General features: G+C 43.4%; 1 protein-coding gene across 1 annotated transcript in view; it reads right to left on the bottom strand.

Annotated features, from left to right (window-relative positions):
* Window positions 1–19,172, bottom strand: part of LOC108669226 — a gene marked incomplete at its 3' end in the record, with an annotated part of 119,708 nt that overhangs the window by 53,253 nt on the left and 47,283 nt on the right. The window contains exon 2 of the mRNA XM_018156530.2: window positions 11,505–11,685. Coding sequence (XP_018012019.2) covers window positions 11,505–11,685 — 181 coding nt within the window. The remainder of the gene's footprint in view (window positions 1–11,504; window positions 11,686–19,172) is intronic.

Below are 19,172 nucleotides of genomic sequence, written 5' to 3'. Positions count from 1 at the left end.
TTATCGCCATAAATGGCGCAAAAAAATGTCCACTTCCAATTAATTAATACAAAATAAACTATTTTTAACTCTGCAAATTTCAAACATCTAGAGATAGAAAAGATGCATATGACTATAAATAATTGCTCCATGACACCCCCCCCCCCATTAATAAAGGCATTCCATATTTTAGGGGAGGATATTTCATCTTGAAGCTAAACAATATTCCACGTTCAATTCTCACAATAAAAAACATAAATAGGCAAACAATTTTTTCCAAAAGGAAAGCCGAAGTGAAGTGCGCTGGAAGCCAGATTTACGGCGCTTGATGAGACAGCGTTCATCAGGTAAACAGATGAGCGCTGCAGATCTGGGTCAAGAAACTCGGATGCATCTTCATTGATCCTAGTCGGGAATTTGCTCGGTAAAACTGAACAAATTTGCACTCCTGCAGAGCGTTTGTTGAGCCTGTGAACCCAGCGTTGGGGCAAGGCTGAGCCGCGCAATTACAGCGCAGGCGTAAGAACGGACAAACATGCATTTAAGATGGAAAATGCTTGAAAAAAATTATTTTTCAGGTGAAGAGAATTTATGAAGTGCATATGAATTGCATAAATGAATTTTACAAAATGGAACGAACGGTGAACAGAATTGCTGTGTATAACGGTGACATTTTGATAATTTCCATAGGAATTGAACAGCCTTTTTGGACCAAAATTTGGTAAATTTCAAGTATTAAATAGGTGAGCAATTTGTGTAACCAAACGACATAAGACGTGATTGGTGCAGTCATGAAAAAAGTATCTCGCTAACAACGCTCGTAATGGCGCGTTAAAATTACCGTCCCAAGCGCAACCGGTCGGCCAAAGCATCGAAAATTAATCGTAGAAAAATTCCACATGAATAAAGATTTGAACTGGCCAGCAGGCAGTAAGCCATCCTGCGGCCAGCAGGCAGTAATAAGCCATCCTGCGGCCAGCAGGCAGTAAACCGTCCTGCGGCCAGCAGGCAGTGAGCCATCCTGCGGCCAGCAGGCAGTAAGCCATCCTGCGGCCAGCAGGCAATAAACCATCCTGCGGCCAGCAGGCAGTAAGCCAACCTGCGGCCAGCAGGCAGTAAAACTTCCTGCGGCCAGCAGGCAGTAAGCCATCCTGCGGCCAGCAGGCAGTAAGCCATCCTGCGGCCAGCAGGCAGTAAACCATCCTGCGGCCAGCAGGCAGTAAGCCAACCTGCGGCCAGCAGGCAGTAAGACATCCTGCGGCCAGCAGGCAGTTATGGGCGTCGTAATCATGCGTAACGCGCAGTTTTACGCGCGGCGCAGACTCGGGGCTGGTGGGCGTGATAATGTCACGGCCCTGCGCGACCAACAGCTGTACGCAGCGCCTGCGTTATTGCACGTGCCTCTTGTGCCACGCGTACGCTGTATGGATGTTACATGTGCACACGTACAGCAGAAGCATCACCTCCAGTACCAGCTCTAGGAACAGCCCCATAATCAGTCCCACTATCAGAAGCAGATTCCCCACCACCAGCCCCATCAGTAGCATATTCCTCACTATAAGCAGCAGAAACACTATCATTGACAACCTATGCCCCACCATCAGCAGCATAAGCCCCACCATAATCACAAACCCCAGCAGCAGAAGACCCACCCCCCTCCCCAGCAGCAGGGGTCAGGTGCCCCCAAAGAGCGAGGCCGCGTCGCGCACGACAGTCGCGAAGTCCGGCCACACTCCTCCCCTCTCCCTCCCCTTCTCTCTTTTTCCCGTTTGTTGGCTGTCATATTTCTTTTGCTCCAAATCCGCACAATAGTTTTTTCATGTCAGAGAAGGAAAAAAGATTGGACCAGGCTTGAATTTTGATGTTTTCTAAATGTTTATGGAATTTTTTTTCAAATTTCTCTTCTGAATCTTAATTTTCGACAAACGATCCATGCACATGAGTTTAAAAGACGTTTTTCCTTCTTGTCAGATTAGTTAACATCGTACCACCTCCAGGCTAAAAAGTTAAGATTTTTCCCTTCAAAGCCATTATGTCTTATTCCCAAAAGGCTTGAAACGTTTAAATAACGTGGATGAAACATTGTTTCGAGAAAACCGCCTCGGAATCAACGATATTTTAACGTCATTCATCTAGCGGCTAAGGATTGCAGTCATGAACGTCCAAAAGAAATGCCTAAACATAAATAAACCGCAGCAAAAAGTACAATTTAGACCCACGCTCGACATCAAACGACCCATAACGTGGAAGGAAGTCAAGGTCGGAAGAGAGTTTAGAGGTGCGATCGCCGCGTCGTTTACCGCAGCCACAACATCCGAGTCCAAAAAAATTGTCCGGAAGATTGCTGCGCAGGAACCGAACGCGAGGCCGTTAAGCTCGCAGAAACCGAACGCGGGGCCGTTAAGCTCGCAGGAACCGAACGCGAGGCCGTTAAGCTCGCAGGAACCGAACGCGGGGCCGTTAAGCTCGCAGGAACCGAACGCGGGGCCGTTAAGCTCGCATAAACCGAACTAGGAGCCGTTAAGCTCGCAGGAACTGAACGTGGGGCCGTTAAGCTCGCATAAACCGAACTAGGAGCCGTTAAGCTCGCAGGAACCGAAAACGGGGCCGTTAAGCTCGCAGGAACCGAAAACGGGGCCGTTAAACTCGCAGGAACCGAAAACGGGGCCGTTAAGCTCGCTGCAGGAACCGAAAACGGGGCCGTTAAGCTCGCAGGAACCGAACGCGAGGCCGTTAAGCTCGCAGGAACCGAACGCAGGGCCGTTAAGCTCGCAGGAACCGAACGCGGGGCCATTAAGCTCACAGGAACCGAACGCGGGGCCGTTAAGCTCACAGGAACTGAACGCGAGGCCGTTAAGCTCACAGGAACCGAACGCGGGGCCGTTAAGCTCGCAGGAACCGAATGCGGGGCCGTTAAGCTCGCAGGAACCGAACGAGGGGCCGTTAAGCTCACAGGAACTGAACGCGGGGCCGTTAAGCTCGCAGGAACCGAACGCGGGGCCGTTAAGCTCACAGGAATTGAACGCGAGGCCGTTAAGCTCACAGGAACTGAACGCGGGGCCGTTAAGATCGCAGGAACCGAACGCGGGGCCGTTAAGCTCACAGGAATTGAACGCGAGGCCGTTAAGCTCACAGGAACTGAACGCGGGGCCGTTAAGATCGCAGGAACCGAACGCGGGGCCGTTAAGCTCACAGGAACTGAACGCGAGGCCGTTAAGCTCACAGGAACCGAACGCGGGGCCGTTAAGCTCGCAGGAACCGAATGCGGGGCCGTTAAGCTCGCAGGAACCGAACGCGGGGCCGTTAAGCTCACAGGAACCGAACGCGGGGCCGTTAAGCTCGCAGGAACCGAACGCGGAGCCGTTAAGCTCGCAGGAACCGAATGCGGGGCCGTTAAGCTCGCAGGAACCGAACGCAGGGCCGTTAAGCTCGCAGGAACCGAACGCGAGGCCGTTTAAGGAGAGGCGTGATGGCACCTCGCAAGCCTGCAAAAGACGCGTCGGAAGGACGCGCGACACCTGGAAATTCAGAGTAGGGTTTTCCTGATCGCAGGGTAGCTACGGGAGCTGACACTCGCGTCGTCTTGGTTCTTTCGCAGCGAGCATTTAAATGTATGAAATTATTGCCTTTATTATGGAACTAGAAATTATAACCAGATCAGACATATTTCTTAAGAGTTTATCCAAAAAGTTATAGACAGCGCAAATCGAAGTCGAAATATAAATCATTTTTGTTAAATGTATCCAAGAGGATCAATTTGGTCAAAATACGCGATTTTATTTTAAAATTACAGAAATTTGTATATTCATTACGTCACTTTACGTGGCTTCATTGCGTGCATATCCATCACTACGCCGTGTTACGGACGTCACTCTTACGGTAACGTTACGGTGACGCATCGAAGTGAGGCGCGTTGTTTACTGCGGACGAACACCTTTTTGTTGTGGTGAGTTATGGCGCGTGTGGAGCATTGCTGAATAGCAGCTTTGCAGTGCAGAATAGGAGCACTGCAGTGCAGAATAGCAGCACTGCAGTGCAGGATAGCAGCACTTCAGTGCAGGATAGCAGCACTTCAGTGCAGAATACCAGCACTGCAGTGCAGAAAAGGAGCACTGCAGTGCAGAATAGCAGCACTGTAGTGCAGAATAGCAGCACTGCATGGCAGAATAGCAGCACTGCAGTGCAGAATAGCAACACTGCAGTGCAGAACAGCAGCACTGCAGTGCAGAATAGCAGCTTTGCAGTGCAGAATAGCTGCAATGCAGTGCTGAATAGCAGCACTGCAATGCAGGATATCATCAATAACAGAAAATTGTGAATTAAAGATTAGACAACAACAACATGGCCAGCGCCTCCGACGTGAGCACAAACCAGATAGCAATGGTCCAGTTTTTTGAGACTTAATGAAGCTGGTCGTGCAAAACTCGTCCACATCATTTAGTGTGACGGGGAGAAAAAAACTAACAAGCTTTAAGCGCATGAGAGACAAAGCATTGGAAGATAATAACCAGGAGCTTGACACGATCAGAGGAGAACTCTTGTACTTAAGGCGATCAGCCACGCAACAGATCGTCAAATTGGCAACTACGAGCGCAAAAAAACAATTGAAATAATATAATGAAACTGGATGATGGAAGCACCGAGTCATGACAATACACAGCGACTGGCGCGCAGTCACGACGATACAGCAGCAGATTGCCCAAGCGTGGCAATCAATGGAAGCATGGACGATGATTGCTTCCATTGCCTCCCAATCAAAGCAGTGCAAATTATATGCTGATTTATAAATGGTTGCAGGTAATCTTTACAAGATATAATACGCCCTTGATTATGCACGAACCATTAGATTATGCATCGGTGCTTCAGGAAAGAACAGTGAATTCCTACCAAAATTCAAATCGGTGAATGTCTATCTAATAGAACGATTAATCTGGATTAATATTTGAACAATTTCGATTAAAATTTCAAATTAATCAATACTTTGAGTGATGTTGCCCCTCCTTGGAGTCTACTAATGTACTAAAATAACGCGCTCTTGTGTGGCCATAAAATACAGTGAATGAGCATGCAATTAAAACGAATAAATGGAGTACTGCAATGAAGAACAAGCTATAACGTATGTGACGTGTTGTTAAATCACCAATAACAATAAGACCTTCTCACAGTGACATGCAGGTGCTATTTCTCAATTCTGTCATGATAATAACAGAGGTGAATCTATAAGAATCAAATTTCACATTTGTTACAGCGAGATCATACAACGGCCCCTTGAGACACCATGTATCATTCATTATACATGTATTATATGCAGCCATAGAAAAAACATTTCAAAAGTTTATCACTACATCATGTGGAGAGGAGACGCCACACTACATCATGTGGAGAGGCGACGCCACACTACATCATGTGGAGAGGAGGCGCCACACTACATCATGTGGAGAGGAGGCGCCACACTACATCATGTGGAGAGGAGGCGCCACACTACATCATGTGGAGAGGAGACGCCACACTACATCATGTGGAGACTCGCACATAATGCCACATTGGCGTAAACATGCGCCCAACATCAGGGCTACACGCGCACTTCCCGACGCAGGCTCTCGTTCAAAGCAAGTCTCATAAATAATAGTATTGCGCAATAATTATTTACGTTATTATGGGCATAGACGCTTGTCGCCCAGGCATCCCTTCCCTCAATTCCTGAGCGGTCGGTCTACTTTCACCGAGCTGCCGCCCCGTCATAATTTTTACTCAATATTTCTGCTAAGGACTTCCTGAATTTGCGCCCCAATAAATTCATGCGCAATATTTCTGCTTGAGACTTCCTCAAGTCGCGCCACAATAAATTAAGTGCTGATCAAGTGAAGGCTCATTTCAACCATCAATTACGAACGGTGGCTCCCGCACAACAATCGCTTTTAATTTTAAAATAAATTATTGTTTTTTATTATTCACTCCTTGCCAAAAGCAACATTGATCATTCAATATGTATTTTAATTCCTGGGATTACGCTTAATCATAAATAAATTCTATTTCACTAAAATCTAGACAGATAGGCTGTATTTCTCGTAGTTTACTCGCATTGTAATTATTTATTCATATTTGATGCAAATGAAGTTAACTGGAGCATTATTACCCGGGCAAAGCACTTTTTATGGTCAAGCAGGTAAAACCTCTCAGAGATGCCATCAGAACCACATTTTATCCATTCATTCAGAAGCAACCGATATCTTTAGACTCGGCCCGACACGTGATAGCGATAGCTTCTGAAGGCCGCCCCAGGTTGCAGGATCTCTTTCTAGCATTTGAGAATTCTCTACGCGCAACATGATGATGTGAACAACGATATCTACAAAGACAACGATATCTACAGGCTATTACAAAAAAGGACACATAAAGCACTTTTATACGAAGAAAATCTAAAGAAGCTGTACTTTGTTCCTCACTATGAAATTGGAACGTTCAATAATTGATTTGATCATTCTTATACAACATTGTTACTGCATCGAGCTGCAGATTTTAATGAGAACCGAGCCCTGGTCGAAGATCGCTGTGCGTGGACTAGAGCGAGACGTGCGACAGGCACGGCAATCAGGACGGCAAACACATCTGCTCTGACAGCCGGGACTTTGTCAGCAGGTACTTTGACAGCAGGCAACTCCCAAATTGTCTACTTCATATGTATCTCTCAAATGAAAAGGGTAATTCCGGAACACAAAGTTAAATCAATTGTTTAACAGGGCAGCATATATGAGATAATATTGCAATCGAGGGACATAACACCGCCGTGTAAAATGCGATGTGTGCGTTACGAGCATTGTAAGACTTACGACCACCGCAATATGCTGAAGCGTGAGGGTGATGCAGCTTACGATCATCGTAAGCTTACGACCACCGCAAGATGCCAGAGTGGCCTTTGCGACGGCGGCGGGGAACGATGTCATTACTCAGCGGGTCTCATAAGTGCCGTAATTATTACCTCCGCTGCTAACTAATAATGGCCTCCATTGCAAATTGTTTCTTACATTAGTGAACGGTAACAAGGCTCATTAATATCCTGGGACGGCCGACAACCTATAAAATTACCTCCGAATGATTGCAGGGACGAAGCGCTTAAGCCGGGTACACACCATCCTGCCAGGCACGTGCCAGGCATATGCCAGGCAAGATCGAGTCCAATATTCTTAAATTTATTTATATAGAAACATTCAAACCAGCCGTGCGAGGCACCTGCTACGCCCATGGTGTGAATGCTTCTATAGAAATACATTAAAAGAATTTTGGAGTGGACCGAGACGGGCATTGCGTGGCACGTGAATGGAAGTTAGGTATGAACCCGGCCAAAGTGTTTGTTACTGTAAGAAATTATGAAGGTTGCAAGCAAATATCTGAATGCAACCTCTTACAGTTAGCTTAGATTATTATTATGAAAGTGCGCATCGAAATACGACCTCGCATAAAACTATCAAGAATATTGAACAATGTAAATTAATATTCAGTTAAAAGCCTCCGAAAATTATCCAATTACTTAAAGAGTTTTCCGTTGAATTCGAATTATGTTTGCATTTGGCATCTTAACAAGAAAGTTTTTCCGAAAATGAAATGACGCGTTATACAACAAAATACTTGATAAATGAGATACATCAGGAGCACTCTGCAACGGATTTAATTGAGTAATTAAAATTCGTCAGAAAATCGAAGTAAATTTAATCAATGAAAAGAATAAGCAAAATAATTACGCCAGAGGTGAAGAAATAAAAACTCTACGTAGTTGAACACTCAAAGGTGTTTCATTACGCGCAAAAAGTCTCGCATTTGCCGCGCAGGAGCGAGGACAGCGCACAGTGACCATACATGCTACCCTGCACTCATGATGAGGCCAAAGATCATACCATGCATGCGAACGGTTCCAGTTCTGATAAAGTTCAAAGCGTTAGAACAGAGATCGGCATAAGACTTCTCGCTTCGGATTCTCGACTTGCTTCAAACCTTCTCGTCATGACGAAATGTCAGGCGTAGATGAACCTCAGCAACACGGCTGGCAGCTCAAGAACCCGCCTACACTAATGAAATTTTTAGATAAAATTTGTGTGGCTTTGCAGTTTGCGGATTAATGTTAAACAAATCAAGTTTATTTAAAATGTAATCTTATTAACGTATTTTCTCTTTTATGGAAAAAGGCGCTATTGTGCTCGTCATGTCCGTCTGTCTGTCTGTCCATCTGTCCGTCCGTCTGTCTGTCCGTCCGTGACTTCACTTTTTCGTCGACGAGAAAATGCGCTCTGTGTCACTCACTGCAGTGAGTACTGAGTTATATTTTTTAAGCCTTTTAAGCGCGCTGAATAAGTTACGTAATTGTCCCAACATTTGAGACTAGTAAAAGTAAAAGATTCACCTATTACAAGAATTTTATTAATTGTATTTCTAAATACCAAGTAATCACACAACACACTTAATTGGAATATCCACAGCGCATGACGACAAGAAAAATTCGTTGTGCTGTTATCAAGACCCAACTCGCTCGCGGCCCGTCTGAGTTTTCAGTAGGACACAGTGAAGCCAATTATTTAAGCAACATTCGTGAATATAGTAATCGTTTAGGAATAATGAATCGAATAATCAGGAATAATCATTGTGATTTTTTCATGCCTCACGCGTCTGCTTCTGTAGCAGCGCTCAAAACCGAGACCGACGGCTGCCGCGAATATATACTGTGATTTTTGTATATGTGCGTACTCAAATGCTCGTAGGACGCACGTAAGCTAATAGTTGTCTATTTAATTATCAATACCTGTACAGTAATTTCAATACAAATTAACGGAGCCTATAAGAGGAAGGATTCCAATTTTACTTTTGTACGCACTTACCCCGCAGAGAACTGTACATTTAGACTGTGCAACACGACAGATATATAAAATTGGTTGCAACAATATTACTAAAAGCTCGCACAATGAAAACATCAAATTAATGAACTGAGAACAACAGTGATGCGTCACATACGGCAAATGAACGAATATCGATAATTAATGTCATAACGTTTAATTATAATGCAGTCATATCAGCAGGCGATAATCTTGATTCATCTGAAGCAGCCAGATTTTGGTAAACTGCGATATTTTTACTGAAGAATTTTAAACGCATCAGAGGGAATAATTCTAAGTTACCATCAGCCCTGAGATCTAAGGGAAGCAAATGAGGGAGATCTGAGGGCAGGCGAGATGAGCGAGGCGCCTTATGGATCTGCACGAGGCGCGCGTCTCGTAAAGCCTGCCTACAAATTGCCTGCGGCGGCCATCAGAGCCGTCGTAAACGCTGGGGCATGGCTGCGAGACGCGGGGCATGGCTGCGAGACGCGGGGCATGGCTGCGAGACGCGGGGCATGGCTGCGAGACGCGGGGCATGGCTGCGAGACGCGAGGCATGGCTGCGAGACGTGGGGCATGGCTGCGAGACGCGAGGCATGGCTGCGAGACGCGGGGCATGGCGGCGAGACGCGGGGCATGGTTGCGAGACGCGGGCATGACTGCGAGACGCGGGGCATGACTGCGAGACGTAGTTGCTTGACTTGTGTTTGCACGCTCGTGAAAATGTTGACGGGAAAAGGCGGCATGTCAGGCAGTGTATGGACATGCTAACATTGCAGCTGGACACGTTTGAACGTTGGCCGAACGTGCTGGAATTGTTGGCAAACATGTTAAACACTTGAACAGGACATTGCATGTTTAAAAAACTACTATACAAAGAAACTATTATTTTTTAACGCACTCTCTGCAGCTGCCGGACTGACAACCTATAGCTGGAAACGAAAAACAAAAGAAGACGCGTCGCAAGACTTCGTGAGGCGGAATAGCAAGCGTCCCGTGAAGTGTGCAGATCAATCATTCATTGAACAATTCTCAAGAATTGATTATAAAATACCAACCCGACGGCAACTCTCGCACTTTCACTGCTGACAAGCAGAAACACTAAACGCTTCACCAAGCGTGTAATTGAAACAAGAATTAATCGCATATTGGCAATACTAATCAGCTACTCATCAGTTAATTAAGCGCATGATTTTATTATCATCCATCTGTTAATTCAAGCTTTTCTTTTGATCAGACATGCTCAGAACTCGTGCAAAAACAACCAAATGACAATAGCTTAAATGGTATTACTTATACTATGGTCAATTTAGTCCTCTAATGGTTAAATTAAAAGTCTAAAAAAACAAGGGAGCATTAATTCAACATAAATAATGAATGAGATCAATAATTGAAAATTTCATTTAGCTAACATTAATACAATAAACCTCTAAAGTATGATGCCGGGGTAATTTGCTTGCAAATACGGTTCCACCAAAACAAATTTCGACTGGGAACATAAGCTCCCACCCGAACATTCGTGCTTCGTCTGCATTTCCATGACACGAGCCTTGAAAAATGTTTCCGTTCGACTAGTTTCTTTCAACACGAATTGCAGTGGAGACGAAATTTTTCGCACGATCAATCGAAATCGAATTAAATTCGCAGACTTTTACGCGACGACAGCGAACGCATGAACAGACCTACGGAGGCTGCACGTGCTGTAACAACCGATAAAGTGGAAATAAAAATAAACTAAGCCCCAGTAACTGCATTCTTCTAGAAAACAAGTTTAAAAAAAGGCTCAGTTTCTATTTTTCTTTACGTTGCGTTTCGCAGTCGCAACTGATTTAAATGAAAGCAGTGTTCAGCCGTCGGATCTTCTTTCTACGTAAAGGAATTTTAGAACGAAACTCGCTCTCCAAGCAGGAAATTACATCATCTACGATAAGAAAGATGCCTGATCATTTTACGGTTGATATATTTTCTCCATGCAGACGGAGTTCTGATAGATGGCTTACAAGAGAAAGGTATAAGCTCTCCTCACCATTCAGCTATCCATTGTCATGCGGGAAATAATGAAGCTCGATGATCGTATGGACATAAAATGTCGAGAAACAAGCGTGCTGCTCCGTACGGCACAACGCGAGAGAAAAACTATTACAAGGAAACGCATCTGTTTGAATTAATTACATGTTAGCATCAGGAAGCCACAACTAACATCCATGAAATTCGTATTTTCGTTTTCTTTAATCGTAACAACGCCACGTTTAAAGATTGATAAATTACAGTAAAAAATTTTGATATCCAGTTAATTTACAAATAAGCGTTTCATTCAAATGAAGAGTACGACAAAAAAACGTGCTAGCATAATCAAACGAAAAATCCATTTTAATTATTGTTTTATCCCCTATATTATATTACTATATCTTATATATTATCCCCTATATAGCTGAATAAGAGAAGTATGCATTTTTATTTTTTCCCAGTTTATTTATTTCACGATTGTCCATTTATTAATTTCAACATAAAATCGTGTAAAACTTCAGTAAAATTTATTCTCATTCCAAACTTAGGCAGCAACTCGTCCGAAAATAGTTCGCTGTACATCGCTCCATATACTGGTAAAAGTTTAGATTATTGATTATATTTAATCTAATCCACCCTATGCAGGTTGACCCACCTGTTGTCGAGGTGGGTCACAGGTCCCGTGTGCAGGTTGACCCACCTGTTGTCGAGGTGGGTCACAGGTCCCGTGTGCAGGTTGACCCCCATGGAGTCGGGACGGAGTTGCGCATAGCGGCGACGGTGGGACGACGAGCGGGACAACTCGCAGACCTGCTCCAGCGACGAGCACAGACTGTCTGCAACACGTCAACACGCGGGGTTATTCAACATGTCAACAATTAAGTCTTGCAATTTAATGCGTCAACACGTGATTGCTATTTAACAGTTAACGCTCCGTTTTTCAACGCCAAATTATGTTCTAATTAAACACTTCAACTCATTTAAAAAAATATGAATATTGCCATAAGAGTATAAAAATACAATTATAACAATAAACAATAATAGTACCACTTGATCATTAAAATGGTCCTACTGGTTATGTCGTCCATTACATAAGCAAATAAGGTGACCTCAAGGCCACGGCATCAGCCACAGACATTCATTCCATCATCAACGACATTCGCAGGCGCATTAAGTCTTCGCCGGCACCACAGTCAAGAATCTGGCCGGCAAAAAAGTCGACTTTCCTGGGATTTGCACAGCCGCGGATCAGCGATGGGAATTCAAAAGTCAATGAGGATCGCGTAATCCAATTGATGGGAAGGCCGTGCGGTTTGGATTGGATTCTTGCTTGCAAAACTTAGCTTGGATGGCTTCATTCCCAGGTAATTCAGTTGGCGCGGATAATTAATTAGGTTTAAAAGTGAAAGGGATCCAGTGGGTAATGATGGAGTTTTCCATCTAAATTCACATAGGAAGTAAAAATGTAATCAGCAAATTTACTAATTTAAAATCAATTTACCACAAACTTAGCGTAAGAATAAGTAATCTGGCTTACTCGATTATCAATTTTCACCGAGGTTTTTTTATTCGTCTGATGACACAGAGAATGAGAATATTAAAAAATTTTAATTGTGTACAAGTTTTCTCCGGAATTAAAGTAGGAAAAAATCATTGAAGCACCCCTTCACGAACCTACATTTTTGATAACTCTGCAACATTTTATTGTTAAATGGTCTATACAAAATTATTTGATTATAACCCAGCGACAGGGCCCAAGTATCGACTTCACTTGTCAATCATTTCGCAAAATACGAGACCGACAAAAATTGCCTGTTGCAGTAAAGCCATAAATCCTTCGAATTTTCTAATTGCACGATTTCATCCGGAATGATAGGAACGACGTTCAGAACGTAAAGTGATTATAGTAATTGATACGGCGACGAGAGAGATGAGCGAGCGCAATAATTTGCAAGCTGCTCTAATTTACCGATAAATTGTCGAAATGAATAATAATCAAAGTAAATATTGATATAAACCGTATAAAATTACGGGAAAAAATTTCAGGTGCCGTCTAGAAACCCAATTAATAATTTAGCAGTTTGCTCGAGAAAGACAATCGTAATACAGAACAAAATATACAGAACTGTGGCCCAAAATAAACCCCGCATTTCAAACAGGATAACAAAATTAAAACAATAAACTAACTTGGATTTTTTAAACACATGGCGGTAATCGCAAATAGACGAGCTAGTATTAAACGTCAGGATGACATGTAGCTACATTAATCCTGCCTTTGACCTGGTGGCTGCAAATCGTTCACGCCGACAGACCGACCGACCGGCATTGCTTCAAATCGAGAAGGTCGTGCCGACTAATCGAAGACGATTTTTGTTCGAAGAAAATCGTGCCTCGCTTGAGCATTGCACAAAGAAACGGGCGACTTAGCACGATCGCAATATTGAACCGGGAATTACGCAACAGAAGCACGATCCTCCGTTCATTCCACTGACGATGCGCACCATAAATTGCTCAAGAAAACGATGCATCAATTCGCAGTGCAATTGACTGAAACATCACACAAAGATTGAAATGGAAATGTCCTGGAATTTGTGCTACTTTTGTTAACGAACGCTATATAGGCATGAATGTCGCCAATACCTTCAATGTTTTCAGGCTTTTTCCAAACAGAGGATGGAAAAGACCGGTTATTGGGTTTGCAATCGAAGAATTATAAATGAACGAACAAAATTTAAAATTTCAGATAAATATCCTCAATTGATTTTTATTAGCATCTTTAATCTGCGCACTGAACAGGGCATGCAACGTAATCAGCATTAGAAGAACGCTTTAGAACACAAATAACAAAAGCAACGTATGGAAAACCTACAATAAGAACAAATAATTATTTATTAAAATAATAATGAACCATTATTGTACGAGTACACAATCGTAATTTCAGACGCTGAATAAACCGTCCGTTCTCGTGATGATCGAGAGACCAGAACTTGTAATTTACTTTTCAAATGTTGAAATTCTTTCAGAAACTTCTATTTCAGCCTCGTGCTTTCGCGTTTCGCGATTCTTCAAACACTCGCGGCGCTGATTGATTGGCAGGGGATTGGCAGGAGTGATGGTAAGAACTGTAAGATATATATATATATAGGGATTGGCGGGAGTGATGGAAAGAACTGTAAGAGGGATCTAGAAAATTGGCCGGAGTGGAAGTAAGAACTAAGGTAAGAACTGTAGGAGGAACCTAAGGGATTGGCCGGAGTGGAGGTAAGAACTGTAAGAGGAACCTAGGGGATTTATCGCCAGGAAGGAGAGACCTGTAAGACGCACACTAGCGACGATTGTATATAAGCTGGGCCAAATTCAGAGGCTGGGCTTGAGCCAAACCTAAAAATGAGAGGTTCCTAATTAAGTAAGAGCGGAATACTAAAATTATTAGTGACCGAAAGCAAAATTTTAAAAATGTAGCACTATAAAATGTTGTTTTGGCATATAATCAGCAGTACCATAACTGTGCGCATCGTAAATGGAATCGTTGGTGACGAATCCAATGAGATAGAAATAACGTTTGATACTAACGTAGCAGCGACAATATTTATGCTATCGACAGCCATTAATCATGGCAGCGATTGTGTCACGCGCAAAATGAGCCGTGCGTTAATACGTCAGTAGGGCTTCATGCGCTGACCGTAGCGCCGTACCGACCGTACGACACCAGCGCCGCTACAGAGACGTCAGCAACGTTGCATACTGTGACCGTAGCGCCGTACCGACCGTACGACACACGCGCTACTATAGAGACGTCAGCAACGTTGCATGCGCTGACCGTAGCGCCGTGCCAACCGTACGACACACGCGCTACTATAGAGACGTCAGCAACGTTGCATGCGCTGACCGTAGCGCCGTACCGACCGTACGACACACGCGCTACTATAGAGACGTCAGCAACGTTGCATGCGCTGACCGTAGCGCCGTACCGACCGTACGACACACGCGCTACTATAGAGACGTCAGCAACGTTGCATACGCTGGCCGTAGCGCCGTGCCAACCGTACGACACCTGCGCCGCTATAGAGACGTCCGCAACGTTGCATACGGTGACCGTAGCGCCGTACCGAAGACCGTCCGGCTCCGGCGTAATTGAAGCCCCGAGGGCGCTTGCCGGGCACGTTATGAGTCACCGGAACGCGTTCTGGCGTAACCGCTGCACGTGCTCCTTGTAATTGCAAAACCCGGACACTAAAATAAAGTCTTGAATCTTAGCCTAGATAAGAGGACTGGCAGTTTCTTGACTAGTTTTTATTCAAGTCTCCATCGCCGTTTTGACTTGGTAAACGTAAGAAATAACAAAAAATCTAAATTAGGAACTCGCTTTTAAAGTTTTATGCATTTTTTTCAAGCAAATCTAATTTTAACGACGCTCTAATTTTCGACTTGTAGCTGTAATAACAAAGGACGAATCAATTATTGAAATGCCAAATTAGTTTATTCGCTGGATACTTTTAGTATACATTTATTATAATTAATAGTAGATTACGTGCAAATTTGTTTGAATTTTTTATTTAATTCAAATCTTTTCACAAACATTTTTCGGAACCAAAAATTACCTTTTTGCATGTTAATTAACCCTAGATTAAGGTCAGGCAATTTATTAGAATGCCTGCCGAAGCGAGTGTCATGAAGCATAAATTTAAGCAACTTAAATACAGATACGGAGGACGAAATTTCACAATAAGGATTCACCGAACGATTTTGAACTCCGCCATTACTTGACCTCGGAGCAAAAAAGTGTCCAGAAATCATTGAAGCAAAAGTAGCGTTACATTTACAGCCAAACAACAAACTCAAGAGTATCATCATTATTACATCAAAGCACTAACCTCAAGAGTATCATCAGTGCATCTGTCGAACACTGACCTCGAGAGCATCATTTTGCGGCACCCAAGCCTAACCTCGATTTTAAGCAACTTTCTCACCAATCTATTCCTAAGGCGATGGAAAAATACATCTGAAATCCGATATAAAAACACCACTCAAAAAAGTAACTATTCCGGAAATTACATGCGCGAACCAATGTCAAAATAACCACGCAAATCCCATTGTCTGTAGCGCCACCAGCGGTCCCATTACCCGCGGAAATATTGCTCAATAAAAATTTAAGACAAAAATAACGCTTTGAAAAATATATCCTTTGATATTCTCATTGATTACTACACAACTCGGTGTTTATATAGAAGGGAAGACATGAAAATTGAAACGAGACGCATCGTGATTTTTTTGAGTTTTATTAAGTACCGAGAATAATTTTAACGAAGAATGAAAGCATTACAGATAAAAAAGCTCAGCAGAAGCAAAGGATCGCGACATTACAGAAGAAATGAGACGGCGACGCTACCATCCATTATATATATTAGCTGTGAGCGTCGTGCACAGCAGAAGCACACCCAGCAAATTGCGTCACGAGCGGCAAAAATTGGCCAGCGTATTTTTTAGCAGTTACCGTAGAATTAATTTTCGAAGTAATTTCTTACATCGAGAAAGCGAGACAATGCACGAAACGGCAGCGCAGGTAGAACATCTTAATGATGCTCCGACTCGAGCGTCGAGTTAAACACAGCACCCGGGTCGTTGCGAGGTCATAAATCTGGACTGAAATGTATGAGCAATTAAAGCCATGTTATTTATATAATGGATAACACTTTCTGTGCATTGAAATAATGCTTTATCAAAAATACAACGGTCTCCCATTAAAAATAACGAACTCCTATTGCAGCGCGCCAAGTCACTAAGCCGGCCCGCAGCCAGTATAGATCAGGGAATCATTGAAGGTAATGTTTCTGTCGAAGTGCCCGTCACGATCACATCATTTGTGCAAGCGGTCTCACTTTTTCCACTAAAACAAACACTCTAAGACGAAGAAAAGGAGCAACACGAGAAGTAAGAACGATGTTCCAGTGACATCGTGACAAGTGAGAGCAGAGCGTGAGGTGCAGTAGTCTGTCACGTAACACCCTACAACGACCATCACCGCTACGCGTCACATTACCGAGTAACGGCCAACTCGCCGCTCTGGAGGCTTACTGCAGACACGTACGGGTGTCATGTGGCACCTACATGCAGGCATGTGGCATTTGGTCATGTGGCACCTACATGCAGGCAGGTGGCACCTACATGCAGGCATGTGGCACCTACATGCAGGCATGTGGCACCTACATGCAGGCATGTGGCAGTTGGTCATGTGGCACCTACAAGCAGGCATGTGGCACCTACAAGCAGGCAGGTGGCACCTACATGCAGGCATGTGGCACCTACATGCAGGCATGTGGCACCTACATGCAGGCATGTGGCACCTACATACAGGCATGTGGCCCCTACATGCAGGCATGTGGCATTTGGTCATGTGGCACCTACATGCAGGCATGTGGCAGTTGGTCATGTAGCACATCCACACGTGTGCGACCATTGGACATGTTGCACCTCCGTATAAGAATGAAACCACTAGTTATATATGGCTACATCCATGTGAGAATATCCGACATATTGACCAAACAGTTTAATTGACGTTAAATAATAAGATTACCTATAATTGATATATCCATTTGTAATTGATAACAAACTTCTTTCGAGCGGTTGCGTTCAGTTAGTTCATCTTCAGTTAGAAAATGTATTTAACAGAGTCAGTGTATTAAGAGTTAATACATGAAAAAAGGGAAATTTTGTACCACTTCAAATAGTCCCATTGCTAAAATAACTCCAGCATGAATGATTCTACTCGAGCACAAACCTCATAAAAAAGGAAAAAAGTTGTACCGTAATATTTCACTCACCTAATGCAGCCAGTCCACCATCCAACGAAGCGAAATCCACACCAGTTTCCCGAGCTCCCAAGATTCCAGTGTTTTTTAAGTTGTCAGTTTTGGTCGTGTAATTAGATTTTGTGTCGCCGTCGGTCGAGTATTCAATATTCGTTATGTTGCCTTTAGTAGAACGTTGTTCGTGATCATTGCAGTTACTTAAGTCATCAGGATCAGACGATGGAATGTCGCTTAGATTCTCGTCTTTGTGTTCAGTGAGCGAGTCAAATGATGGCCGATTGTCGTTGAGCTCGACACGACGCTGGAGAGTTTGGTCGGTTGCGTTCGACAGATCAGCGTAGATGTTTGAAGAATATTCTGTTAATTTGCAAGCGGTGTTGACACTGCAGTTGTTAGTTGAATTAGTTATGCAATTAGAATGAATGCTCGAGGTGTTATTAAGAGTAGATTGGTTATCATTGATTGTGTCGTTAGAGTTGAAAGCGTCTGCGAAGGTGTGGCGTAGTGCGTAGTTAGGGTTCTCGAAACTGAGCACCCCGTTCTCTGCACAGACAAGGGTTAGTATGTTAGTTGGGTTAGTGAAGCATATCTGTGAAATTATCAATACAACGCTGTATATTTACAACACTGGAGTTTCTGAGCTACGCAGAACGTGCAGGTATTTACCTTTATATACATAGTATATATGCATATATATGTCGTGCAGAGTATATTTGTATATACCTCAAGTATATATACTATGTCGTACCGAAATCGCGAATTGCGACAGCCAGTTTGCCGAATCCGTAAATTCAGCATTTGTATACTATAGGAATCTGGGGTTGGGTCAGTCAGCCAAGATCTTTTTTAATATTTAAATATAAAGAAACTTGTCCGAATTTGACCTAACCTTTTCTAACTCTAACTGTCGATATATGTTTTCAACTCCAACGTCCGATTTTCTGAATCAGCAACGAAATGCTTATTCTACAGATTCAGCAAACTGGCTGCCGATTCCATAGAATCAGCAATTTCGCGCTTTGGGCTCGACAAATATATACTATGTCTCGGGACAGAGAATGGAAAATTTCTAAATTAACCTATGTCAAAGAATCGTAAAAAAAACATTTTTATAGAAACAATTATGAATACACGAGTTATCCGAGTAAAAAACGAGCTGTTGTAACTATCTCGAATTAATATTTTGTATGAAGAACTACAGATTATTGATGCAGAAAAATATTTATTTAAGTAATATATCGTTCTGAAAACACAGTCAATCAAGCATTACGATACAACTTCTCTACCTCGCAGGTTCAACTTTCGAATCAATCAAACGCATCAGCTGTCAATGCAAGCGCTTAACGTTTGACCATCAATCGCCATCAAAAGTCCCGCTGATCTGAACGTCCGCGAGCGTTACCTGTGAGCCACAAAACGGTGCTGGAACACGCGTTGTCTGCATCAATGATAAGCCATCGATTGAAGCGAACAGCGTTGAAGCAAGCGATGACGTGTCATTATTATACGTGGCG

Source organism: Hyalella azteca, unplaced genomic scaffold (assembly GCF_000764305.2).
Source record: "Hyalella azteca isolate HAZT.00-mixed unplaced genomic scaffold, Hazt_2.0.2 contig5430, whole genome shotgun sequence".
Classification (NCBI taxonomy): Eukaryota; Metazoa; Arthropoda; class Malacostraca; order Amphipoda; family Hyalellidae; genus Hyalella; species Hyalella azteca.
Note: the sequence above shows the minus strand (reverse complement) of the source record. Positions and strands in the feature narration are given on the sequence as shown.